General features: G+C 42.4%; 1 protein-coding gene across 1 annotated transcript in view; it reads left to right on the top strand.

The window, feature by feature from the left end:
- The window catches only part of LOC124776227 (glutamate receptor ionotropic, kainate 2-like), a 276,490-nt gene that overhangs the window by 208,237 nt on the left and 41,004 nt on the right, over positions 1 to 27,249 (top strand). The window contains exons 13-16 of the mRNA XM_047251084.1: positions 2,954 to 3,091; positions 3,692 to 3,890; positions 17,534 to 17,765; positions 25,763 to 26,025. Of these exons, the coding sequence (XP_047107040.1) occupies positions 2,954 to 3,091; positions 3,692 to 3,890; positions 17,534 to 17,765; positions 25,763 to 26,025 (832 nt within the window). The remainder of the gene's footprint in view (positions 1 to 2,953; positions 3,092 to 3,691; positions 3,891 to 17,533; positions 17,766 to 25,762; positions 26,026 to 27,249) is intronic.

Here is a 27,249-nt window from a genome sequence, read left to right on the forward strand (position 1 = left end):
TGGTTTTAGAATACCATTTCAGTCGTGAATGCTTATTTTTTGTGTCTACTATTACTAATTGTGTGCTTGGCATTGTAATTTCCACTGTTTATAAGTTTATACCCCCAACACGGGATCACTATAATATCTGGAAGACTTGGGAAGCAGGTAGTTGAAAGCATAGCTACCGTCGTTTCTTACCTACATGAATGTGTATTACTACTCTCCACTACGTAATTTCATTGAATACCCTAGCAAGGGGTCCCTATACTGGTCGACTTTGATGTCGGTTTTAGCTGAACAAACATGAGTTTTTATCTGTAAAACTACTGCAGTTAATAGCAGTAGTTTCTTAGCAAGGCAATTCAGCCTCCATCTACGGAGGCTGTAATTGAAGCTGAAGACTTATTTAGAGAAATGAAGTACTTAGATAAATAACGCTTTCCTCGAAAGTTGCTTGTTTTACAGAGTTTCTAGTTTCTGGAAGGTCTGTATCATTTGCAGTATAAATCAATAATTGCCAGTCAGTATCATCGAATGTATTTTTCTAGTTTAAGAATTGTTGCTTGCTAAAATGAAACATTGCTGGTAAACTTATAAACACTCCGGCGATGTCAGTTCTTTCTATGAACCACCAGTAACATAGCCTCAGATGAAATTGCCAACACCCGTTACGTATTTTAGACATGGAGATAGCGCTGTAATACTTGATGTAAACAGTTGTGTGTGTGTGTGTGTGTGTGTGTGTGTGTGTGTGTGTGTGTGTGTGTGTGTGTGTATTTTCTGCTGATGTATTTTACATTTGTAAATACTGCAAGTTACATTACGTCCTTCATGTAATTTTTTCGATAAATATTTATGGCACAAAGAATTCTGATATTTTTGAGCATAGACAGGCTACACTGCGATTGGCTGTTTCATTTTAATGGCCACTAAATACTACACTGTGATTAATTGTTTCATTCTAATAGCAGGTAAAATACTAGCCTCTGATTGGAGGAGAGGAGAGGGGTGGGGATTAGGAGGGGTCGGGGTGAGGGGAAGGGAATGGGCGATGGGCGATAGGGATGGTCGTGATGACACCACTAAAAGGAGGTGTGATGTGTCATGTGAGGATGTATATATAAAAGAAAGTCGTGTTAGTTACACTATTTATAACTCAAGAACGACTGGACCGATTTGGCTAAAAATTGGCGGACGGACATATGATACTTTTTATCCCGTTCGACCACTATAAAACGTGGTATAACAAAAACGCATCTGCCATGGAATAACAAAACGCAAATGTCAGCTAAACGTCACTATAAAACGTGGTATAACAAAAACACATCTGACATGGAATCACAAAAAGCAGATGACAGCTAAACGTCTGTAGTTAAGTATCAATATATATATAATTAAAAATTTAAAGAAATAATTTGTATTTTCTTCGAATCATCATTAACAATTCCGCGACCAAGACGATCGAATATTTCTCGACAAAGCCTTAATGCAAGAAGGATACAAAACATTGCGAATGAAATGACTGAAGAAGAACAACAAATTGCCTGTGAAGAGCGCCGCGTTAGTAGGGCTCGACTTCGTGCTTCTCAATCACAAGAGCAAAGTGAGGCAGCCTGTGAAACGGCTCGGTTGGAAAATCCTTGCATCGAATCTATGGCACTATGTGAAGAAACTTCAGCTGACAACAAAGATGAGAGTTGCATTGCTTAATGATACATCTGCTGAAGATATCTCTGAGCAATTGCTGACTATCGGTAATGGTCGAGTACCTGTCGAAGAACAGAGCGGGTTGATTTCATTTCCTCATAATTTCTGTAACTTTGTCTCATCGAAAGACGAACTTGTCAACAAAGTATTCCCAAACATCATTACTAACTACAAAAGTAATGAATGGTTGAGTAAACGAGCAATTTTAGCGACTAAGAATAAAGATGTAGATGACCTAAACTACATAATTCAGAATGAGATCATTGGTAAAATGCATTCATTCAAATCTATTGACTGTGTAACAAATGAAGATGAAGCCACCAACTATCCAACTGAATTTTTAAACTCCTTGGATGTGCTTGGCTTACCATCGCACAATTTACGCCTAAAAGTTGGCTCCGTAGTTATCATGCTTCGAAACATAAACCAAACAAAACTGTGCAACGGTACGCGTTTGGTGGTAAGTAAATTGATGAACAATGTTATTTACACGACGATACTCAAAGGAAAATTCGAAGGTGAGGAAGTTCTCATTCCGAGGATCGCGATGGTTCCAACCGATATGCCGTTTGGGTTTAAAAGACTTCAATTTCCGATTCGTCTTGCATTCGCCATGACCATTAACAAATCACAAGGCCAATCCTTGAAAGTTTGTGGTTTAAATCTGGAATATCCATGTTTTTCACATGGTCAGTTATATGTGGCATGTTCACGCGTCGGAAGACCGTCTGCGTTGTTTGTTCTTGCACCTGATGATAAAACAAAAAATGTCATGTATCACAAGGTGCTTAATTGAAGAGTGGAAGCTATGCACCAAAAAACATAAAGAATAAAGAATCATTAAAACACTTAATTTTTTTATTTGTATTTCCTAATAAAAAATTGAACTTAACATCCAAAATCTGATTATTTATTGGCTTTAAGGAGGAACAGAGTTCGCCGGGTCAGCTTAACAGATAAGTGGCATGGCGTGTGACATCATTATACCTGGAAGCAGGCAACCGGCGTGTCTCTCCATAGGTGCTAGTCGAGTAGAAAATGTTTTCGAATCGGCATACGCGTCCATCTTGCTTCTATAGACTACTCAGAAAAATTTTAAAACCATTAAACAAAAAGTTACAGATCTAAACTAAGAAGAAACAATCCCAATCCAAGATTTCAAAATTCTCTCGTTTTAATGAATAAAGATGAAAACTGCCAGGTACGATAGAGATAAATTTGGAAATTTTTGAATGGTTCTGACGGCGCCATTATCTGTTTTTAGGATGGCTCCTGGTGAGTGGGACAAGAGCCACCCTTGCGATCCAGACCCCACGGAGCTGGAGAACACATTCAACATGATCAACATCTTTTGGTTCTCCACTGGTTCACTTATGGGCCAAGGATGTGATCTTCTGCCCAAGTAAGTTGACTGTTATCCTTATCACAAAGAAATCGATGTACTGAGAAATCCAGTTGAATTAGTAATTTCTGGATCATTAATAGTTAATTAGTTCAGTGCTTGTTTGAGAAATTGCGCTAAACTCATTGTGTACCATCCAAGATAAAAGCGCTCCTTGGATATCAGAAGGATGATTTGCGACTAACGTTGCCCGACGTGTATAAAATTCTGCATTTTGTGGTAAATTCGCCACAAAAGACTTCAACAACCGGAAAATTCCGCTGCAGCCGAGCATTGTTTAAGTGAGGTGAACTGGGTGGAATACGAGGACATTCAGAATCTGATGTTAGGATTCGACTGCAAACCCTAAAAATATACCAACTTCTTTCATTCGTTTCTAAAAGCAAAATTGCAGATACTCTACCTCGACATATTACATTTTCTTGTCGAAATTAAATACGGTGCGCCTTGAAACATGAGGACTTGTTCAGGTCGATTTTACCTAAATTGAAGAAAATAAAATTTGATCAAGGCTAGGAATCTGCCTATCACAAAGGGGAGAGAATCAATTCGCTCGTCTATCAGCAGCTCTGCGTCTGATGACCATACCCGGTGTTGCAGGGCTGTGTCGACGAGGTTGATAGCGGGAATGTGGTGGTTCTTCACTCTCATCATGATCGCCTCTTACACGGCCAACCTGGCGGCGTTCCTCACCAACAGTAAGCTGGACGCGCCGATCGAGGGCGTCGAAGACCTGGCCAAACAGACCAAGATCAAGTACGGCACCTATGGTGGCGGTTCCACCGCAGGCTTTTTCAAGGTAAATGACGCCCACTGAAAATACAATCAGATAAAATACGCTGCACTACAGAAAATAAGTAACATTGAGATCTCGTTCTCCATCTCTTTCATTCTCTCCTTCTCTCTCACTCTCAGACTTTCACTCATTCTCACATTTTCTCGCTCTTCACTCTCCAGTTCTCTCTACCCCTCACGCGCTCTCAAACTACGTCATGTTCTCACTCTTCCTCACACTCTCTCTTCTCTCACACTCTCTAATACTATCTCACGTTCTCACACTTTCTCACACTCCCTTCTCTCTCACTCCCTCACTTATCTCACAGTCTCTTCTCCTTCATGGACAGCAGTTCGGTGGACTTGGGACTTTGTAATGCTTTGATTAGTGCCATTGCCATACGGAGCCTTCCCATCCAGCCTGCAGTGTATCTCGTAGCTAGAGGTCTGTGCGGACAACACAAATGCTATCCGCATCGCATCCGCAAGTGCCTATCTGCAACCGCAAGTATTTTATTGGCATCTGCTGACAAGACAATATTGTAAAGAACATTAACCTCTCTGATACGCTGGAGCTCTAACGATAGCATAGTAGCTGGTCTGAACTTTCGTCTGCTGAAATCGGTTCTCGTAATTTTCATTCCATGGATTAAGAATTTAGATGCCCATCATGATTGCATTTTATTACTGTAGCCTGTCGTGTTCTTGACATGTTGCCTGTGTTACACCTTTCTTTCAAAGGTTTCTGCAGAATATTTCCTTAAAATCAGGATGTCAAAGTCGTGATACGGGTTGTCGTCGCACCTTGCACATTGCTGAACATTAATTATAGATATCGTTTTATCATTTGACCTTAATGTTTAATCCTGTTAGCGTGCTACCCTTCTCCATGTAATAAGCGTTGCTCAGTCTACTTGCGAATATAACCGACATAAACTTTTATAGGTCACTGATTTTATAGTAGGATAGCTGCTGGTACGATAGGATGTGTGTGTCCTTGTCTTCTTCTTCTGCCTGAACTTATCCTGTCTCTACACGGGTGGGTTCGGCATGCTATTTTGGATTTTGTTCGTGGCCAGGTGTTCCTGACGCTTGGGGGGGAATTAGGATACTATTTCTTTGGCTCATCGAGAATCGACCCTAACACCTACGACTATTGTGTTCTATCCACGAACTCTTTGCTCACCAGTAGTGAGGTGCGTACATGTCTGATTAGACAACATGACAGCTATTGTTATTGTTAAAAACACATGGAGAGACATTAAAAATGAAAATTATTTATTACTTGTAGTTCTATGTACATATGCTAGGGCTTGAAATGAAACCATGTATATTTTTGTGCTGTACCAGGATTCCAACTCACATACGTGACTTGCGTGGAGACCTAGAGTAGTTTGCAATCTTGGGGAAAACAACGAAATGATCGAACTACATCGTACCGTGTGGGTCAGATGTCACAAAGAGGAGATCCAAATTCGAATCCCAGTCCAGCATTAAATTTTTTAACGTCTGAAGTTCTGATAAAGTAAGGGCTCTTCGTCCTGAAGTGACCATTGACTCATGAAATAAAATAAAGTTTCTAGTATAAGGAACCTCATTGGCGACAGAGCTTCTATTTGTCGCGACTTCCGCCTGCTATGATCCTAAACCTGCCCTGTGCCATTTGGTAACGAAGGGATACGATGTTTATCATGCGCATTCTGGACTATAGAGCAACCTGACGTTTTCCACTTGGCATTACTAGACGTAACTGTGTCGTAACGTATGATGCACTTAGCTTACAAATTAGATACTGTGGAAAAAATTCACCTCTCTACTAACTGGTCAGTTATCAGCAGGTTTCTGACGTGGAAATTAGGCTCGTCTCATGTTAGCGAGATGTAAAGACGCTTTTAGCCTTTACAGCCTCTATTCGATGCAGTTTTGAAATTTTCACTGTTTCAAGATATTTGTCAGATCGAGAAATACCATTGCAAAGTTTGACGTTACCAAGTACTGCCGCTACCGCTATTAATACTTTAAATCTGCTACTGCAACACGTGTGCCTGAAGGAAACATTTAATTCTTCTTTGTCATTTTTGAAGTAGTTGCTCAAAAACTGGTAAATATTCGGTTCACAGCAAACGGTTGCGGCGTTCTGTGGAAAGTGGACCGCAGCAAGTAGTTGTTTAGTTCTTTCAGTGTCTAGGAAATACTTTTCACGTTAATATCGGACAACTCCAATTATTCGTAAATTACATGAAAACTAAATTAACTGCTGAAGACCGTTACTTCACATCAGAAATTGCGTTGCACAACTTCATTTACTTGCGCTTAGCTACGACGCTTGCAAAATGCTAAAACTGGCGCAACAGACACAACTTTCAAAGACTGAGGATGTTAGTGTCTTCTGTTAAATGTCATATTCATTCACTCCAGATGACTTGGTCGACGTCACCTATTTCAGGTATACAAGGAGGAAAATATTTCATAAAAATCAACTGTTTTCCTTAAACTCATTTTAAATGGTGGTCTAAGTCTACATTTTCGCGGAATTTCTCTAATTGTAGTATCCACTTCAACCATGTAGAAAAATATTTCAGCGTTGCAAAACGGACATCCAACTCAGAGGCCTTACACTCAGCGGCCAACCCAGATTTTCTAACTCTGTCAAACACCAGTTTCAGTAAACTGTAACAGACAGTCAGTGGTGTTGAAGCTATTCAATCTCTGTTGAGCAATAACTTCACAGGTAAAAATTAGGTATAGCCTATCATATTATGTAGTGATAGTCTGGTGTTATGATTCAGCAGCATATGGAGAATCAATGCAAATTGTAGAACCGTCTGCCCATCCGTGCCGCGCAATAGAACTCTATGATTCTTATGACTATTGTGATAACATAAAGGTGTCGTTAATATGAAAACGTTAGGTGCTAAATTAATAACACTCTGCGCAAGCGACGCACAGAAGCTCAGCGGTATGAGGAACCTGTTGCTAATTCGGGTTCTCTCTGTATTAAGCATACTGCGCGAAGAAAAGCTCTTTAACATTGGCACTTTTCGCTTTTATTGACAAAGCATCAGCAGCCGATACATTTTAACGATAGGTATCTATCTTTTAGTATTTATGGACTGTATGACAGTTTTGCTCAACGATGATTTATTTTAGACATTATACTATCATGCTTTTGTGTTCCTTGTTGTACTTCCTGATAACAACAGCTCTTCCTTTCGCATTAGCAAAAGGTGGAATCGAATTTGCGCTACATATATTCGCTAGTTTTATTTTCAACGGAATTCTGAATCTGCTTTCCTACATAGAAGCCTTTCTTGATTTGGAACTTCATATTATTCGCAGCTTACGAAGTCTCCCTATCGATGTTACATTTTGAAATTAATGCTTTCTTCATTTGTATGCTTGTCTTACATGGAAAATGCCATTGACATGGATCTCAAGAAAAATGTTTCCAAGCCTGCTATTATGAAAAAGATGCATTTCCTACTTCTAATATTTACAGTGTAACTACTGGAGATATTCTAAAAATGTGAAACATGACTGGTGATGAGCTTTTTAATTTCAGTACACTTAAGACAGAAAAACACAAATAATTTTGACAGTTAATGATTTGTGTTGCTTGCAGTCAGCGAATCTGAGTATTACTAGTGACAATACTAACCCTTAAACCTAGTTACAGAAATGCAAATAAAACTCATTGACATACGCTTTGGATATTTCGGCACTCGACCGCCACGTCTTTGAGACACAAACTACAGTCACTTCCTAAACCTCTCAAGGCTGGTGTTCTTCCTGCTAGAAGTATAACTGAAGATTGGCAACAATATAGGATATGTTTGGCAATTCCTGTGACCGCCGAGTTACTTCCTGGACGATACAGAATTAGCCTACAGAATTCACTTGTTATATTCGTATCATTTCCATCAAGTCATCAGAGTAATTTTCACATAAAGTGTGAAATAAAGTTATTAATTTATGTTTGTGAGTCCAGGAAAGTAATTCGACATGGAACTGCACTTAATCTGGTCTTACATTGCGAGCTTGTCTGTCCAAGCCAGCACTGAAGCAATAATACAGAGCGAGCGCTGCATTATTCCGCCGCTTGTGGGGTAGCATGGTCAATTGTAAAACAGGGGCTGCTTTGTTCCGCGGTTCCAGTCTCATTGAAGGGTAGATTTATAGGTGTTTCGTGACAGATCTACAAGCAGTCAGATAGAAAATCAATAAGGAAATTTTATTTATTTTATTTCAAAAATGCAACATTTCCATATTATTTCATTGCAACACAGGATAACAAGTAAACACAGACCATTTGGAAGTCCAGAATGAGTAATATCTAATTTGTGCTGATATACACTCGTCTTGTTACAGATACTTTATGTTTTATTAAAACAGAACATTAATTGTAAGGATATTGTGGTAATTTGTATTTCATTTGAATCAGGAGAGTGCATATTTTAATAGCGTTGTCCATTATTTTATTGAGCACAACAGTACACATCAGAGAGAAATTAATCATCAACAGTATATTCTCTCACATTACATAAAAAAGTGCGACAACGCACATGTAGAGTACCGATTCCACAACTTTGGAAAACTTCCGTGTCTGAGTTTAAGGTGTTGTCAAACCGGATTTGGTGGGTATTTTCGACCATAGAGGAATTTTCTTGACTGTTTTTCGATAAGGAGCTTGAAAGGTAAACATTTGAGGGGGTAAGATCAGAAGAAAAAGTGCGTGAGGAATGACTTTTCAAATTTGTTAGTGAAATTGGCAGAGTGTGTTATCATGTAGTATCAATACTTGATGAAGTTTTGTAGGTCATTTTTCTTACGCTGCAACCGATATGTATCTTAGCTGTTGGCAAAAAATACCATCTGCGTATATTCTACCATGAGGAGATTTTCGTAATTCACAACGCACTTTTTGAGCCACCAGAGGGAAAATATTCTGTTCACACTGTCCTTTGCTCGAGTATATGTCTTTTGTTAGGGCTCAGCCATTAATTCTTCTTAAGAAGTTAATATAAAGACATCATAACTAGTCGCCAGTAGGAATACTGCATTGGAATTCTCATTAAGCCAACTAATGACGATCAATTGGAAATTTGTGGTAAAGTCTTATGGGACCAAACTGCTGAGGTCATCGGTCCCTAAGCCTACTCACTTACACTATGGACAACACACACATCCATGTCCGAGGGAGGACTCGAACCTCCGACGGGGTGAGCCGTACGGACCGTGTCAAAGCGCCCCAGACCGCGCGGCTACCCCGCGCGGCCAATGACGATCAAGCAAAACTGCAATAATAGTTTGTTGTTTTAAATTAGAGCATGCTGTGCTACTGCTTCCTACTCCTGAATTTTGGCTATTGAATGCAAATGACACACGACTCTTAAATGGTCGCACTTCATCACATTTATCTGTTATAGAGGCTCCCTGAATGTGTAAAATCATTTGTGCCAGTACGACCTTTCTTGAAGCAAAAAATCTTCTGCTTTTCCCAAAAGCACTCTCCCCACACTTAATACAAATGTTCAGAACTGCCTCTGCTGCCCTCACCCCTTTACTAAACCCAAATCGAACAACGTATCACAAATGTTAGACATTTTTCCGCTTGTGACTCTATTTCATCACACTTGAACTACGTTCATAAGTTTCAGGCCTGCGAAATCCAAGTCGTAAATGCGAGATAAATACGAGAATTTCAAATAAGAAAATGACCGTTGATAAATACACTTATAGCGCTGTGCGACATTCACCTGCTTGGAGTCGTCTGACGTTGGCAGTGGGAGGTGTATGGCCCACAGCCGGTAGCTGCTGTGGGGCGAGAAAACCCTCGAGCATGAAGTGTTCTGATCTTCACACAACCATGAGCTGTTTGGCGGAAATGTCTCTGGAAGTTTTTACTAATTATGTTTGAGGTTCTGCCAGGACGATAACTGAATCAGGTATCTGATGTGTGATTTATGAAACTGGGGAAAGGAGCGGATTCAAACATGCGACATTATGTTTACAGAGCAAAAACCTTAGCACTCGACCCTAGGCAGATACTTTTTCGCAACAGCTCGAAAAGACTGACAGACTTTCCTACATACACTTCTGCATTCTACAGTGTTGCCAGATCGTGCATGTGCCCTAACTAAATGATGAGCCCTGCATCATAAGCCATCTCACAACCTCCATTCAATACATTTTAGCAGTGAGTTGAAGTGTCTGTTTTCGAAATACTGGGTTACTTCACAAGAATGGCTCAGAAAAAGCTCAAAGGGACCATTAATTACAGTAAACTGTGTGTTGCTTGTCTTTAGGGAATCATTAACTGTTACCTGCTTTACGGAAGCAATGAACATTCTGAGGTAAATCTCGAGATGAAAAACGTATTGAATAGCAGAATGGCAAGCTTTTTCATATCTTACTTTCGGTAATTGCATCAGAAGATATGCAAATATCATTTCAAAACTGTGACTGAAACAAACCGTTTTCTTTTATTACATTCGTCATAAGATAGATATGATAAGTGTACAACTCAAATGCATTTCCTGATGCCGGCCGGGGTGGCCGAGCGATTCTAGGCGCTACAGTCTGGAACCGCGCGACCGCTACGGTCGCAGGTTCGAATCCTGCCACGGGCATGAATGTGTGTGATGTCCTTAGGTTAGTTAGGTTTAAGTAGTTCTAAGTCCTAGGGGACTGATGACCTTAGAAGTTAAGTCCCATAGTGCTCAGAGCAATTTGAACCATTTCCTGATACATTTCAATCATAGTGACAGAATGTATGCTTCAAAGATTCGCAAGCCATTTTCTTCTACAGCAATTGCCGCATAAGTAACTTTTCCATTACTGTGTCGAAATTTAATGACACTTGCGTAAGCTATTAAATTCTCACATTCTACCACACGCGGCGTCTCCAAAACAAGCAGATCTGATAAAACTTAGCAGAATATCTACTGCATCACTTTCAATTAGTTGATATTCTTCATAACACCGTTAATGGTACTCAAAGTCAGGTGGACTTGCACTGTCTACGTTTCCATCGAAGTCGCATTGCGCCGCTTTCACTCGGTGTATCACTTCTTTTTCATAGAAAAGGTGTGGCATCACAGGCCGTATCATGCCCTTTTGTAAGTATAGCATACCGGATTGATAGAGTGGCGTAGTCGTTAAGACAGTCAGTTTCTAAGCTTCAGGTAGAGAGGGTTCGAGTCCTGTCATATCTGTGAATTTTAATCCGTGGTAAGAGTTACTACTTTAGGAGGACAATGAGAATTATGAGGTATTCATAACTCTAAAAAAATTCATTAGTATATAGCTGATGGTGTAGTGTACTCAAACGCTCCATTTCGTCTACACCGCCGTTCTTGCACCTGTATTCCTCTTTGTGTATTGTGATTTCTGCTTGGCCTCTGCCAATATTGACGTCCTGACTTCATGTGAACAAAGAGAAAACAAATTAATTTGATTCTTTTTCTCGATGTAAAAAACACTAAATACTTTCTCTTTGGTGCCTTCATCGGCACTTCATTGGCATGTGATAAAAAAAATTACATGTTTGTTTGTCTTTTCGATCCATGGTCGTAAAATAATTTAAAGTCAAGAGTCTGTTTAACGACTGAAAAGAGTGAAATAGATAGCTTTGCTTCTCGTTTTCTCCTTAAAGAGAGAGAGAGAGAGAGATAAGACAAAAAATTTCCCATCCTGCGAGGGAAAACAAAGCGTTCATTTGTCATAAACAAAATTTTCTACCTAATAGCAGTGATTCAGTAAGGTGTCCTGTTTCCGTCTTCCTCTACCATTGCAATTAGCCGCCGGGGAATAGAGGCAACAAGTTTCCGGATGAATCTGTTACTCCATGACAACTCTCCCCGTGCATTATGAACTGCTTCAGATAGTGCTGACAAACCAGGAGGAAACGAACTGCGAAGCAAAGTTTAGAGTACTTCCTTCGCCTCACAAGTCAAATTCATTCCCGATTACATGTTTGAAAAAATATTTAATAAATTAGTTCCTTGTGTATATTGCTTAGAGTATCGCGAAATGTATTTTGTCTCTAAACATCATACCTAGTAATAATAACGACATCGTTTTCAGAGACTAAAGATAAAATTTAGATTCACTTTCTGATGCAGCTCATGTTGCTCCAGCTGTCTTTTTTTTTCAACTGTTTTACCTTACACACTCCACAGAAGTCTGTAACAGCGCTTCATACAAGTGGGAGGATTGTGAAGTTGGTAAAGCATTGAGTTTGTAACCTCTTTTTATTGGCTTTTACAAATTTCAGTTCGTTGTAAACAAATAATTGTTAGTTCAGAAGGACAACGTCAATTGTAACGTTCAAGTTATTCATAGTACTGTAAAAATTTGTATATATGGCTCCAATGCTGACTGGAGTAAGGCGAGGACAATCGGTCTCCCCTGATTTCCCCATTCAAAATACACATCAGTTTGAGGAGGAATGCAACCTTCTGTTGATAATTGTTTTTTTTATTTTTAACAGTACCATACTCTCACACGTTAAACTCTGCTTCAACTAATTATTTCCACATCTACAGGAACACAACGTGTGATACGTTGCAGTCAAACTATAATCCAGTGCTATGAGATAAAGAGGCCGACTTGGCCCAGACTGTGAAGATTACCTAGATAATAAGCTTTATTTATTCTGTGAAATTGTGAATGTTGCTGCTTAAGATGTTTTAAGATTAAACTAAATTCCTTCAGCTACGCCTAGGTTAAAAGAAATCTGAACAGCACTAAATAGCTGTTAGTGAAGCAATTACTAGTTGCATTTTGCCGCATTTCGAGAAGGAAAAAAGATTGCTTGGCAAAAAACTTATTTCCCGGAAGGAATGGAGGAACAAAATTAAACCTCTCATGTTGGGAGGTCATGTGAATTATTTCAATGATTACAAAATCAAATCAAATGAACAACGAAGTTGGCAGTACGCTTACACTGTTGATATCGGTATGACGTTACAGTACCTGGGGCCTGAAATTATGCAGCGCCAGTTTAGCTTAGGAATACACTTATAATTCTGCAATTCGTATGCATTGCTAACACACTAAATTACTGTTGCAGTATAGTTATAGAGCCCAGTAAGTCAATGGCGTATTTTCCGGTGAGAAAGAGCAATGGTAAACAGTCTTCGCCACGTCAGTTTACTGAAACTGGCGTTTCACAGAGTTAGAATTTGTGGTTGGCGACTAAATGTAAAGCCGCCAGCCCTGCTAGCCGTGCGGTCTAACGCAGTGCTTTCGGGAAGGAAGGCGTGCCGGCCCAGGGCAGCAGCAGATTAGTGTCAAGGTCCAGTCTGTAGATGGTTTTTAAGGCGGTTTTCCATATGCCTCGGCGAATGCGGGCTGGTTCCCCTTATTCTGCCTCAGTTACACTATGTCGGCGATTGCTGCGCAAATACTTTCTCCACGTACGCTTACACCATAGTTAATTATTAGTCAACCACGCACACATTGGAGTTACACCCGTCTAGTGTGAGACGGTCCCGGGGGGGGGGGGGGGGGGGGGGGGCTCCACTGCTCCACTGGGGACCGAACCGCACAATAACCCTGGGTTCGGTGTGGGGCAGCGGTGGGGTGGGTGGACTGCTGTAGGATGTTGTGGGGCTGTGAACCACTGCGGGCTATGGCGTGGAAGAAACCTCATCGTCGTTTCTAGGTCCCCAGTTCCATACAATACAATACAAGTGTAAGGCCTCTGAGTCAGATGTCAGTCTGCAATGTCGAAATATTCTTTTACATGGTTGAAGTGGAAACTACAGTTAGAGAAATTCCGCGAAAATGTGAACGTGGACCACCATGTAAAATGAGTTTATTGCAACGAAAACTTTTGACTTTCTGCAATATTCTTCTCCTTGTACTGCTTGAAAAACATACATCAAAAAAAGTTTTGCATCACCCCAGCTCCCACAACACCAGAAGATAGACATTGATTGTGGATATTGTATCACAGACACAGTCCCTTTGATTGTTCTGAGGTGTCATTCAACCCACGCAAAGACGTAAACCACCATGCATGAGCAGTGCCTATTAGACGGAGTGGGTCCGAAAGCCGAGCAGTTCCAGTCATTCCACCAGGAAGGAGGTACACGGCTCGTGTCGTCTGTAGTTCAACCATGCCTAGACGGTCAATACCGCGGTTCGATCGCGTAGGCATTGTTACTTTGTGCCAGGAAGGACTCTCAACGAGGGAAGTGTCCAGGCGTCTCGGAGTGAACCAAAGCGATGTTGTTCGGACATGGAGAAGATACAGAGAGACAAAAACTGTCGATGACATGCCTCGCTCAGGCCGCCGAAAGGCTACTACTACAGCGGATGACCGCTACCTAAGGATTACGGCTCGGAGGAACCCTGACAGCAACGCCACAATGTTGAATAATGCTTTTCGTGCAGCCACAGGACGTCATGTTACGACTCAAACTCTGCGCAATAGGTTGCATGATGCGCAACTTCACTCCCGACGTCTATGGCGAGGTCTATCTTGGCAACCACAACACCATGCAGCGCGGTACAGACGGGCCCAACAGCATGCCGAATGGACCGCTCAGAATTGGCATCATGTTCTCTTCACCGATGAGCGTCGCACATGCCTTCAACCAGACAATCATCGGAGACGTGTTTGGGGGCAACCCGGTCAGGCTGAATGCCTTAGACACACTGTCCAGCGAGTGCAGCAAGGTGGAGGTTCCCTGATGTTTTGGGTGGCATGTGATGCCGACGTACGACGCTGGTGGTCATGGAAGGCGCCGTAACGGCTGTACGATAGGTGAATGCCTTCCTCCGACCGATAGTGCAACCATATTGGCGAGGCATTCGTCTTCATGGACGACAAATCGCGCCCCCACCGTGCACATCTTGTGAATGACTTCCTTCAGGATAACGACATCGCTCGACTGGAGTGGCCAGCATGTTCTCCAGACATGAACCCTCTCGAATATGCCTGCGATAGATTGAATATGGCTGTTTATGGACGACGTGACCCACCAACCACTCTGAGGGATCTAAGCCATATCGCCATTGAGAAGTGGGGCAATCTGGACCAACAGTGTCTTAATTAATTTGTGGATAGTAAGCCACGACGAATACATGCATGCATCAATGCAAGAGATATTAGAAGTACCGGTATGTACAGCGATCTGGACCACCACCTCTGAAAGTCTCGCTTTATGGTGGTACAACATGCAATTTGTGGTTTTCAGTGAGCAATAAAAAGGGCGGAAATGATGTTTATGTTGATCTGTTCCAGTTTTCTGTACAGGTTCCGGAACTCTCGGAACTGAGGTGATGCAAAACTTTCTTTTGATGTGTTTATTAGATTCTGACTATCATAGTGGAAATAAACGACTAACAGGAATAACAGGTAAGAAAGATTATATATTATCTTCTCGGTGTATCCAAGAAAATGAAATTGACAGAAAATTTTTGGCAGCTCGCTACACTAATTAGGACCACTTATACATTCCCGATTAGAAGCCGCCAAGTTTTATTCTCGGAATAGCGCGGAAAACGCGTTGTACGAACACGTAATAACGCCTAACCGGAGAATAAACGCAGGATAACTCAACCGGTGATTCTGGCAGGTTTTAGTGAAGTTAACTCGAGATTACGTTTTGACAATGGCAGGCATATTTACAAATTAGTGACGATATGATCGTTTGTTAGAACGAAGAAGGAGAAGAAACGGAGTCGTCACACAAATTATGTGGAAGATTATGACGATTCCAAATTTATATAAAAATTTCGTACAACTGCTTTTCGATCTCTTGACAAACTGGAGCATATGAATGACATGTGAAACTATTTCCTAACATAAAACTTTTTGATTGTAGTAGGCCTAACAGACATTTGATATCGGTACGTCGTGAATCATATTCCGTCTTGTTATTTATGTAAATGAGGTAGATAAAAATGAGCCTTTGTGCCAAAACAGTCTCACTTATTTGTCGTGCGTTACAATTGCTGCAATATTATAGAAACACCTATTTCGTTTTATCTAGCAGACAGTGACAAAATAAACGAAATCAAATCGCGGAACCACACCAGTATTAGATAATATCCATATTAACACCTTATTCAGTATTAGACAGCGACATTTTGATTTTTCATGTAGCAAAACGTTTGACAACGTTGATCACGATGTAACTTTATATTGTGATCAAAGCCTGGAATAAAAAAGACATTTGACAGTATTGGATCACTGTTCATATTCGCTACTATGTCGCAACTGGTGAAACGTTTGACAGTCTTTGATGAGGTAATAGATTCTTTCGCAAAAAGGAAAGCATGCCGTGTAATGCTGTAGCAAGATTAGAGAGTAAAAAATGCTGGGACCTTAAGGTTGAAGAAACGTGTACTGTCGTGTTTGTTTCTTTTCTTTACTGGTTTTATGTTTGCTGTATTTTATGTTACACAATAGAGAAAATTTTCTGAAGAGTTCTTACTATCCGGATTACAAATAATCCCACCCCGTATTTTTGTGAGATTTTTTTAAGGGTGATAGAATGTCTAACCTGCCGAGTGGGAGCAGGAGAGGCGTCACACGACATTTTAATTTCCACTGTCCTGAATAGAGGTTTGATGGCTTCCATTAAAAAATACAGATGGTTGAATTTCAAAGAGCGAAATACAGTGACGAGCGATAGAAGAATGCTGTATGAAGAGATGTGACACTGCACTTTGTCACACTTAAGACCAAATAACATGTCTTACATTTTCTAGAACATACATTTTTTATATGTCAAACTCTTCAGAAAGACGTGTGCTACAAAGTGAACATATTTTTGAAAAATCAATTTTTTTTAATCTTTGACGTCTTATCTCAAACGTTGGAGGGGAGGGGCGGGGTGGGGCGGGGAGCGCCATTATCTAGTTTTTTTGCTCTGGTTCGGAAATGTCGTAGATCTGGAGCTGGTTATGTGTACACTCAGGAAGCATTAAAGTAAACCAAAGGGAAATTTCGAAAGGGAAGTAAAAAACTTAAGGGAGAAGAGAAGCAACGGATCTGGAAGATCAGTTAAACGAAATGGATAGTGTGCTGAAAAGAAGTTATACGATGTACCTCAACAAAAGTGAGACACGGGTAGTGGAAAGTAGTCGAAATACGTCTGGTGATGCCGACGAACTGGGATTAGGAGATGAAATATTGGAAGTAGTATTGCAACTTGCAGAGAAAAATAGCAGATAATGGCAGAAGCAAACAAGATACAACATGCAGACTTGCAAAAACAAGAACAGCGTTTCCGATAAAGGTAGATATTTAACATCTAAGTCTTTCCTGAAAGTATTTATCTGAAAGTACATAAGCTTTTGAAATGTGGTGCTGTAGAAGAATGCTTAAGATTAGATGGATAGATCAAATAACTAACGAGTAGATACTGGATCGCCTTAGGGGAAACTGTACCACAACTTGACTAAGATGGGACACGTCAATAAGACACATCCTAATGCATCAATGGATAATTAATTCAGTAATAGAGGACAGTGTGGAGGTTAAAACTGCAGAGGGGGACTGAGGTTTGCCTACAATAAGCAAGTTGAAGTTGATGTAGATTGCAACAGTGTCTGTTTTTGGTATTTATTCTGTAACAGTATATGGCAAGAATCTTGTGTGTAAGGCAGTAATTACCATTCGAGCATTGTAAAGAAACCCCTTTTTCGCAGAATTCCAACGATTCCCTGTACCAGCGGATGTGGCTAGTGATGAAGCAAGCGCGACCCGACGTGTTCACCGCGGACAACCAGGAGGGCGTGGAGCGAGTGAAGAAAGAAAAGGGCAACTACGCCTTCTTCATGGAGTCCACCAGCATCGAGTACCAGACAGCGCTCAACTGCGACCTGCGCAAAGTTGGCGGTCTGCTCGACTCCAAAGGCTACGGCATAGCGCTGCCCAGAGGTGAGCGGCAACGGGTGTTACGTCACATGCAATGCTCGCAATTAAAAATGCTGTACCATAAAGGTGGCATGCAACAAATGTCAAACTGTCATTACTAAATGCCTGGGTGAATGATTACCATTTCAGCGCAATCGCATAATGTCAGTAGGAGTAACGTCTTCTACATTTATCTGTCTTCTTATACTTCTTCGTCTGTCGCTACATACATAAGCTGAAGTCCCTTGATCGCTGCTGCCTACATGTTCGGTCCAGTCTACGAAAGTAATGTGGGGCTTTTGACGCTGTTTTATTAATAGGTACACTGATTTGCGAGGAAGGTTTGTGCATATAATTTACCAATATTTCGTGCTAACTGACTGAACCACGATGAATTAAAAGTCCCCTGCCGCTGTGAAAACGATGTCTCCGCCATCTAGTGGCAATCGGTGATTGTATGATTTATTATAGACAGTAAAGTGTATTCTCTCCTTTCCTTATCTCTTTTCCTCATCTGCTTCCCTTTTTTTATTCAAAAATGTACTCACATTTTGTTTTAGTGGCCGTGCCGCTCTTGGTTGCACGCTAGGTGGGTGACCTTGAACGGGACTTGGCCGCTGGATGAGGCTGCCGGGCAGGAGCAAGTATCATAGTTCCTTTATGAACTGTTCAGTCTACGTTCAATCTTCACCTGAAATTTTATGCTGACGACTCCTTCAGCGTCTGTAACGTTTCAGAGCAAAGTAGTACAGTACTGGTAAACTGATCCAAGACTGCAAGGTCATTATTTGGGATGAGGTTCCGATGTCTCATAAAATATCTGTAGGAGCGTTACACAGAACAATGCGAGATTTGCGGAACAACAATAGCTCTATGACTGGCTCCACCATTTTATCCTCTGGAGACTTCCGTCCAGTCTTACCAGTATTTGCAATAGGGGCGATAGCAGACAAAGTCGAAGCATCTGCCACCACCATCAAGCAGTGAATTTCATCTCTTTGAAACTATCCATGCAGATTATACATTACATTTTTCCTCTGCGTTTATCTGTTTTTGCGCCGCTGCCCCACCGTCCATTTGCAGGACGATGCGAGTGGCTGCCATCGCGTCAATTGTCTTCACTTTCATTATTACGACGTCTCTCGCAGCGTGCCCTGTTGCTGCATGATCGAGAGCGTTCGTTTCATCTTGGCTGCGACCTGCGGCAGTTCTCTGCTCGCTCCGAGACGCCATTGTCGCTCTCGTCCGACCTATTGTCGTTTTCTGTTGGCTCGGAGGACTATGCGACTTAACTTCTGAGGTCATCGGTCGCCTAGAACTTAGAACTAATTAAATCTAACTATCCTAAGGACATCACACACATCCATGCCCGAGGCAGGATTCGAACCTGCGACCGTAGTGGTCGCTCGGCTCCAGACTGTAGCGCCTAGAACCGCACGGCCACTCCGGCCGCCTTCTTCAATACATATTAGAAGTTGAAGTCCACAGACGCGGTTTCTGTCCGTATTTTCAGGCTCATCTCATGAACTGCTTCCCTGTTTTCGTACCGTTTTCACTAAAGCCGTACTCTCATGGGACAGCCAGCCGGGTTGGCCGAGCGGTTCTGGCCGCTACAGTCTGGAGCCGCGCAACCGCTACGGTCGCAGGTTCGAATCATGCCTCGGGACTGGATGTGTGTGATGTCCTTAAGTTAGTTACGTTGAAGTAGTTCTGATGACCTCAGAAGTTAAGTGCCATAGTGTTCAGAGCCATTTGAACCATCTCACAGGACGTGAAAACGTACGTGGACGAGGAGCTAGTGACGTCACAGGATGGAATTCGACATTCCACTACATTGTGAAGCCTGGGATGAAGAATCTGGCTGTTAGACTTCCGTCGCGTCAAGAGGAATGTGGCCAATTAGACGCGACATCGATTTTATGTCACTAGCATAGCTTAGAAGACGCCTTATTGTTTACAATTAACTCCGTATTTGGTTTTTTATTGTAGAGTAGGTGATATGAATACAGGCTATTTCAAGCCATCAGAACATTTAGGATGTCTCGAAAACGCATCGTTTTAGGTGCGATTTGTTATAATAAAATGAAACTACATACCGGAAGTTAAAAGCTTCCCATATTCATGATTTTACTATTATAACAAGGGTGCTATGAAAGTATGGCGTTTCAATTCTGTGTCACGTTGATGATATATCAAAAGCCCAACTTTTTGGTACAGTTTATCATAGCTAAATACCGAATAATAACATTTGCAGATACAGCCGTTATAGAATGTATACCATATAACTCAGGCGCTTTAGCGTGTCAAAACCGTAGCGTAGTCGACAGCCTTGTGAAAGGTCGTGGGTTCGCATCTAGCTACTTGCAAATTTTTTTCATCTTTCGTTTTAGAGAAGATGATATTTATTTTAAATAAAGTATTTGCTGCAATTCTTGTTGCATAGGCCAATGACCAGTATGTTCCCAGTATGGCGAGAAATCTGTTAGTAAGGACCAGTCGATGTCAGAAAGTAACTGTTCGTCATCACTTTAGGAACGTTAATCCATACAATCACGTTGGTATCCCACCACTATTCGGGGCGCCTCCAGACACGTCGTCGGCCTAGAATCTCATTGACTGGATTAAGACTGACTTCAGTGATGAGTCCTTCTTCTAATGAGTCCTGATGACCAGTGAAGACGTGTCTGGAGACGCCCTGGACACCAGTGGGATCCCACCAACCTTCCATTCGGCCCGACAACCAGGAGTTATAGTCTGGGCTGCTATTTCGTTTCGTAGCAGGACCTCTCTGGTTGTCATCAGCGGCACCTTTACAGCATGGCGGTACGTCAACGATACTCCTCTCTCCTTTTTGTTGCCCTTCATGGCAAGATAATGCCCGCCCGCACACGGCAACAGTTTCTACTGCTTCTATTTGTGCTTGGAAAACACTACCTTGGTCAGCAAGGTCGCCAGATCGCTTCCCAACTGAGAACGTTTGGATTATTATAGGCAATACCCTCCAAACATCTCAGGCTTTTAACGATCTAACGCGCCAGTTGTACAGAATTTGGCGCGGTATCTCTCGGGAGGGCATCCAACAGCTCTATCAATCAATGCCAAGCAGCATAACTGCTTTCATAAGGGCCAGAGATGGACCAACGCATTATTTACTTGCTCGGATGGTGAAGCTCTCTCTCTTGAATAAATCATCCAATTTTTCCGGAATCGCATCATTTGTTTGCCTACAGATTTCCGTCCCATTCAGATACGAGAGTCACTCCAAAAGAAATGCACACTATTTTTCTTAATCCCTCATTTATTCTATATGTTTTACAGTGTGTAGATACATCCTTTAGGAATAATATTTTCATTTCTCCACACAATTTCCATCCCTCTCAACTGCCTTACGCCATCTTGGAACCAGCGCCTGTATACCCGCACAGTAAAATTCTGGACTAACCCGTTGGAGCCACAGTTTGGCAGCGTGCACAAGGGATTCATCATCTTCAAACCTTGTTCCACGAAGAGAGTCTTTCAGTTTCCCAAAGAGATGATAGTCACATGGAGCCAGGTCAGGACTGTAAGGCGGGTGTTTCAGTGTTGTCCATCCGAGTTTTGTGATCACTTCCATGGTTTTTTGACTGACATGTAGCCGTGCATTGTCGTGCAACAGCAAAACATCCTGCTTTTGCCGATGTGGTCGAACACGACTCAGTCGAGCTTCAAGTTTCTTCAGTGTCGTGACATATGCATCAGAATTTATGGTGGTTCCACTTGGCTGATGTCCACAAGCAAGAGTCCTTCTGAATCGAAAAACACCGTAGCCATAACTTTTCCAGCAGAAGGTGTGGTTTTGAATTTTTTTTTTATTGGGTGAATTTGCATGATGCCGCTCCATTGATTGCCTCTTCGTCTCTGGTGAAAAATGATGGAGCCATGTTTCATCACCTGTCACAGTTATTCCAAGAAATTCATCTCCACCATTCTCATACTGTTTCAAAAGTTCGCTGCATACCGTTTTTCTTGTTTCTTTGTGAGCCACTGCCACCATCCTGGGAACCCACCTGGCACAAACCTTTTTTAACGCCAACACTTTCAGTATTCTGCAAACACTTCCTTCCCCTATCCCAATGTAGCGTGGCAATTCGTTCACTGTGATGCGTCTGTCAGCAGTCACCAATTCGTTAACTCTCTGCACATTGTCTGGAGTGTGTGCAGTTCGAGGCCTGCTGCTGAGAGGACAATTCTCAATATTGCCGTGCCCGCTTTCATCATGTAACCTGCTTGCCCACCGACTAACTGTACTGCGATCGACAGCAGCATCCCCATACACCTTTTTCAACCTCTTGTGGATGTTTGCCAATGTCTCGTTTCCACAGCACAGGAATTCTATGACAGCACGTTGCTTCTAACGAACGGCAAGTGTAGCAGCCATCTTGAAGACATGCTGTGACGGCGCCACTCACGGGAACAGGTTGAACTAAGTTTGAAAACAAGTGCGAAGGATGTATCTACACACTGTAAAACTTTAACAAATGCAGAATGAAAACTGTATTTTTACAAAAATAGTGTGCATTTCTTTTGGAGTGACCTTCGTAATTTCTTCGTGGTGCATCCTTTTTTTTTTTTATTGGGCTGTACATTCGTCTTCAGCGTTGGAGGAGAATCTATAGCCATTCTTCGATGTCATGTGCAATTCGTAGCTACCCACCAGTTTCGTAATTGTGGAATGACTTTTTAGGAAAATAATGAGGGACTGGTACACTGATAGACGGTTGCCACCTTGTGATGTCATGATTTTAATTACGACTTATTATTGGAAATATTCTCATGTGCCGCGCAGGGTGGGAGGCACCATGTCACGGATTGCACGGCCCCTCCCGCCGGAGGTTCGAGTCCTCCCTTGGGCATGGGTCTGTGTGTTGTTCTTAGCATACGTTAGTTTAAGTAGAGAGTAAGTCTAGGGACCGATGGCCTCAGCAGTTTGGTCCCATAGGAATTCACAAACATTTGAACATTTTTATTCTCGTATAATACAAATATTCTTAGATAGCTTTTTTTAAGACTGGCTGCATTCTGTGTCCCCCTGCAGCTTCACCCATCAACAGGATACGGTCTGTTGGTCTTATCGTGGCCAGAGGTGGGAGTTATCTTGACCGCTGGCTGTCTCAGAAGCTAGACAGAGAGCGACTACTCTCTCTCTCTCTCTCTCTCTCTCTCTCTCTCTCTCTTTCTCTCTCTCTCGCTCTCTCTTTCTTTCTTCTTGGTCTTCTTCTTCGGTTCCTCTCTTCCTCTTTCTTTCTCTTTCTCTTCTTCTCTTCCTCTCTCCCTCCCTCTCTTCCCCCCCCCCCCCACTCTCTCTCTCTCTCTCTTTGTTTCACTCATTTATCAAATACCCAGGATGTTTCCGCCAGTTTCTAGCAGTTAACGCGTATTGAGTGCTGTCGGTTGCAAATACCTGCATGGGCTGTGAAGTTCTCGGTGGTACTTCATCAGCCTTCAACCTGTGGAGAGGCGGCTGGTTGTATCTGACAGCATCGGATCGTCTCAGCAACAACAGCCCCGAGCCACCGCACAGCGGCGTGCTGTGGCGAGATTCAAAAAATGGTTCAAATGGCTCCGAGCACTATGGGACTTAACATCTATGGTCATCAGTCACCTAACTAACCTAAGGACATCACACAACACCCAGTCATCAAGAGGTAGAGAAAATCCCTGACCCCGCCGGGAATCGTACCCGGGAACCCGGGCGTGGGAAGCGAGAACGCTACCGCACGACCACGAGCTGCGGACTTATGGCGAGATTCACACAGACTATGGAGATATTAAATACGGGACTCCATCTAGGAATGGGAAAAACCTATCTCTTAAAACCGATACCAATATTTTAGCTCTGAATATTTGTCAGTGTTTGTTTGGTATCGCTTACAAAAGGTGTCTTTTTTTTTTACTAACAACTGGGTAAAAGTACAAAATATCAACTAATCATAGCAGTAGTGCTAAAATTTTTGGTTTATTAATAATCATTTTTGAAAAAATGAGTAATTTTTATTCGTGAAATTTCCATTGCTTTGAAATTGTGTTATTTTACTTAGAAAATGGGAAAAGCAATCAGACAGAAACGAGCAAGAAACACATGGCGTAAGATCTGGTACAGCATTGCTGAGGCAATAATAAACCTGTTAGCAAGTGGATGATACATTGTAAGGTATGTGTGCACATGCATTGTGTCAGATTTATTCCACCTCCTCTATATGGTAATTTCATGCTGTCCACCATTAGTTGTATTACAGTATGGCACCATCTAACTAATCGAGAAGTATTTTACGAAGTGCAGTATCAATGAGGTACAATGCTCACAAATAAGTCCCTTACAGATGTAAGTTGCTGAAGGGGGAGTGGGGGTGGGGTAAGGGACCCATATCAGGTTACATCCGAGAGCTTGAGCGTACCACACGCAATAGTTCGACAGGCATGAGCGGAGTATCAGATTTTTTTTCTTTATTGTTATTTTCATACCTTTACAATAAAGGTAGGCCGGCAGCGGCCTATCTACACCGCTCTTCGGCCATAGAGAGTACATACAGTAATCAGAAAGACCGAGAAACAAACAAACATGGCGGATAAAAACGGGAGACAGACATAGTAAAATAAATGAAGTCATACACGGGCGCACTGTTTGGATAAAAAACGTTCATCACTGTACACACTGGAGAAGACAGAGTTTACACACATGAACGGAGGAGCACGAACGGAGAGAAACTGAAGCACCGACGCGAAGACAAACACGAGCACTGGCAACGATCTCCAGCACACGAAGATGGACCATTCACACCAAAAAGCCGGGGGCTTGCCAGAGGGACGAGATTAGGGAGGAGGAGAGGGGGAGGTGGTAGATTCCAGTGGGAGAGAAGAAGGGAGGGGAAAGGGAGAGAGTAGGGGGGGAGTGTGGAAGCCCAGGAGGGGGGATGGGGGAGGAAGAGAGGAGGAAGAGAAGGGAGAGAAGGGAAAGAGGGTGTCCTGGAGGAAAAACACAGAAGGAGGAAGGGAAGGATCAAAGTTGGTAGAAGGGGTAGGTGGAGGGGATGAGGGCATCATCAGGAAGAGGTGTTGGAAAGGAATTGTCATAGAGGATCTGCATGGGGGAGGGGAGGCGGATGCAATAGGCGAGGCGGAGCACGTGGCGTTCCAGGATTTGAAGGGATTTGTAGAAGGTAGGATCCCGGCGGAGGTTCGAGTCCTCCCTCGGGTATGGGTGTGTGTGTGTTTGTCCTTAGGATAATTTAGGTTAAGTAGTGTGTAAGCTTAGGGACTGATGACCTTAGCAGTTAAGTCCCATAAGATTTCAAACACATTTGAACATTTTTAGAAGGTAGGAGGGGCGGCGATCCAGGAGGGATGGGCATAACAGAGTATAGGGCGTATGAGAGATTTATAGGTGTGGAGGACGGTGCAGGAGTCCAGACCCCATGTGCAGCCAGAAGAGTATCAGGTCATGGCATTATCTTATCTTGAGTGAAGTGGCCCCTGATATTCATCTGGAGTAGAACAGGTATAGTTCCATTACTCAGAAAGTCGTAAAGTCCTCACGACGTCGTTATCAACACAAAACTGACTAGTCTGTGGTCCAGTTCCATGGCAGGTACCCAGTTTCCAGTAGCATGTAATGATGATGATGTGTACAGCCTCCACCTGGCGATGATATGACTGTGGAGCTTCCGGTCGCTGCTTAGATGGGCACTCAGGCCTCTAAGTGGCAGCACAAAGTGATTCATCAGAAGAGCCTCCTGTCCACTGTTGTCTGCTCTTCATCCACTGTGACATGATAACATTGATATCTTCTGCAATCAACATTGCTATCTGGGCAATATACAAGCGTTCACTTTAGGCACATATCGAAGCCAAATAGGAAACTGCTTGCGCCAAGCCACATGAGTCGCTAGTTCTCTCTCATTTACTCTCATCGTACCTACGAGACATAAATTTACGTCGCACGGCCTGTAGGCATCACGCGCTGACCTGCCCTTCCTGGTGTGCAGACTCGCCGTTCCGGACAGCGGTGAGCGGTGCTGTGCTGCAGCTGCAGGAGCGCGGCAACCTGAGCGCGCTCAAGACGCGCTGGTGGAAGGCGCCCGAGGGCAAGGAGTGCCCCTCTGACGTGAACACGGTCGACAGCGCAGAGCTGGGCATCCTCAACGTGGGCGGCGTCTTCCTCGTGCTCGCCTTCGGAACGCTGGGGGCCTTCTTCGTCGCCGTCCTGGAGCTGCTGTGGAACTGCCGTAAGATCGCAGTCGAGGAGAAGGTCAGTGAGAACACTGTGGAGACTCTGCTGTTAGCTTCTCACCTTGAGCTGATGGCTTGCTGAGGAACGTATAGGGTGTAACGGAGGGGTGTAGCAAAGGGATGGGGCACATCTGCCACGCATGGAAAAAGAAAGTATATTATAGTAATGCATCTGAAAACGCTTTTTGAGGGGTTGTCAAGAAGTCTAAATTGCCATCTCGAGACAACAATTTAAAAAAAAAAAGTCACATACATTTCTATGGTCCTGGCACACATACCCATGCCACAGTACCGTAGCACGCCGCTAGAGGCAACAAAAGAAACAGGGTGGTCCATTGATAAATACTACTTTCAGTCGTCTCCGAAAGAACAGACACCATTTTTGATCGTGCAACCTATTTGATCATGATACAAAAGAAAGAAAGACATTAGTTGCCATTGGACATTTAAATATATTAATGGGGAAGTTGAAAATTTGTGCTAGACGGGGGACCTATTCTATATCGTTCATACCGATCGGTACAGTATGTTAGCCTCAGTAGTGACGACATTTTCGGCTCTTTATCCGAAGTTCCTATTCAGTAAGCTTCTGAGACGTGTTACCGATCGGTCCTCCTGCCGATTTTTGGACAGTTGCACCGAGAGGTTTTGGATTTCGGTATGGGCCTCTCGTCGGTTTCGGTGTGATTTATTTACACCTAGAATTTGTTATTTTAAACATATTGAGCGGTTTTAGCTTCGGGTTTAGTGACAGTGTTACTGAAGAATCACCAGGTGAAAAGTGAGTTCATAATAGACTATTTTCCTTTGTTAGAAATATGGTTTGTATTGTGTCACTGTGAATGATTATAACATAAAAAACAGTTTCGGTCAATATCCTCACAAATTACTTGTTACTTTTACGTAAGTAAGAGTTTAAAAAATCATTAAATTTCAAAAGATCGGCTCTATTTATGTATATCACTTGAGTGTTAGCTGAAATTAGTAGTGACTTCGCGTACGTTTTTCGCAAATGGTTTACTTATTAATTATTGAAATGCGTTTAAAACCTTTAAGTAACAATGCAAAGGAATTTTGTGAAGCCTATTAGAGGAAACCTTCCAAAATTTCAAGCATTTACCTCTCATGCCCGCATCATTCGGCAACCAAGTCAGTCTGCATCTTTCTGGAGAGTTACATGAAATAGAGCGTTGAGCGCTTGCGAGTTGTAACAGTAACGCTGGTAAGACAACAAACTGCCGTA

This window comes from Schistocerca piceifrons, chromosome 2 (genome assembly GCF_021461385.2).
Source record: "Schistocerca piceifrons isolate TAMUIC-IGC-003096 chromosome 2, iqSchPice1.1, whole genome shotgun sequence".
Classification (NCBI taxonomy): Eukaryota; Metazoa; Arthropoda; class Insecta; order Orthoptera; family Acrididae; genus Schistocerca; species Schistocerca piceifrons.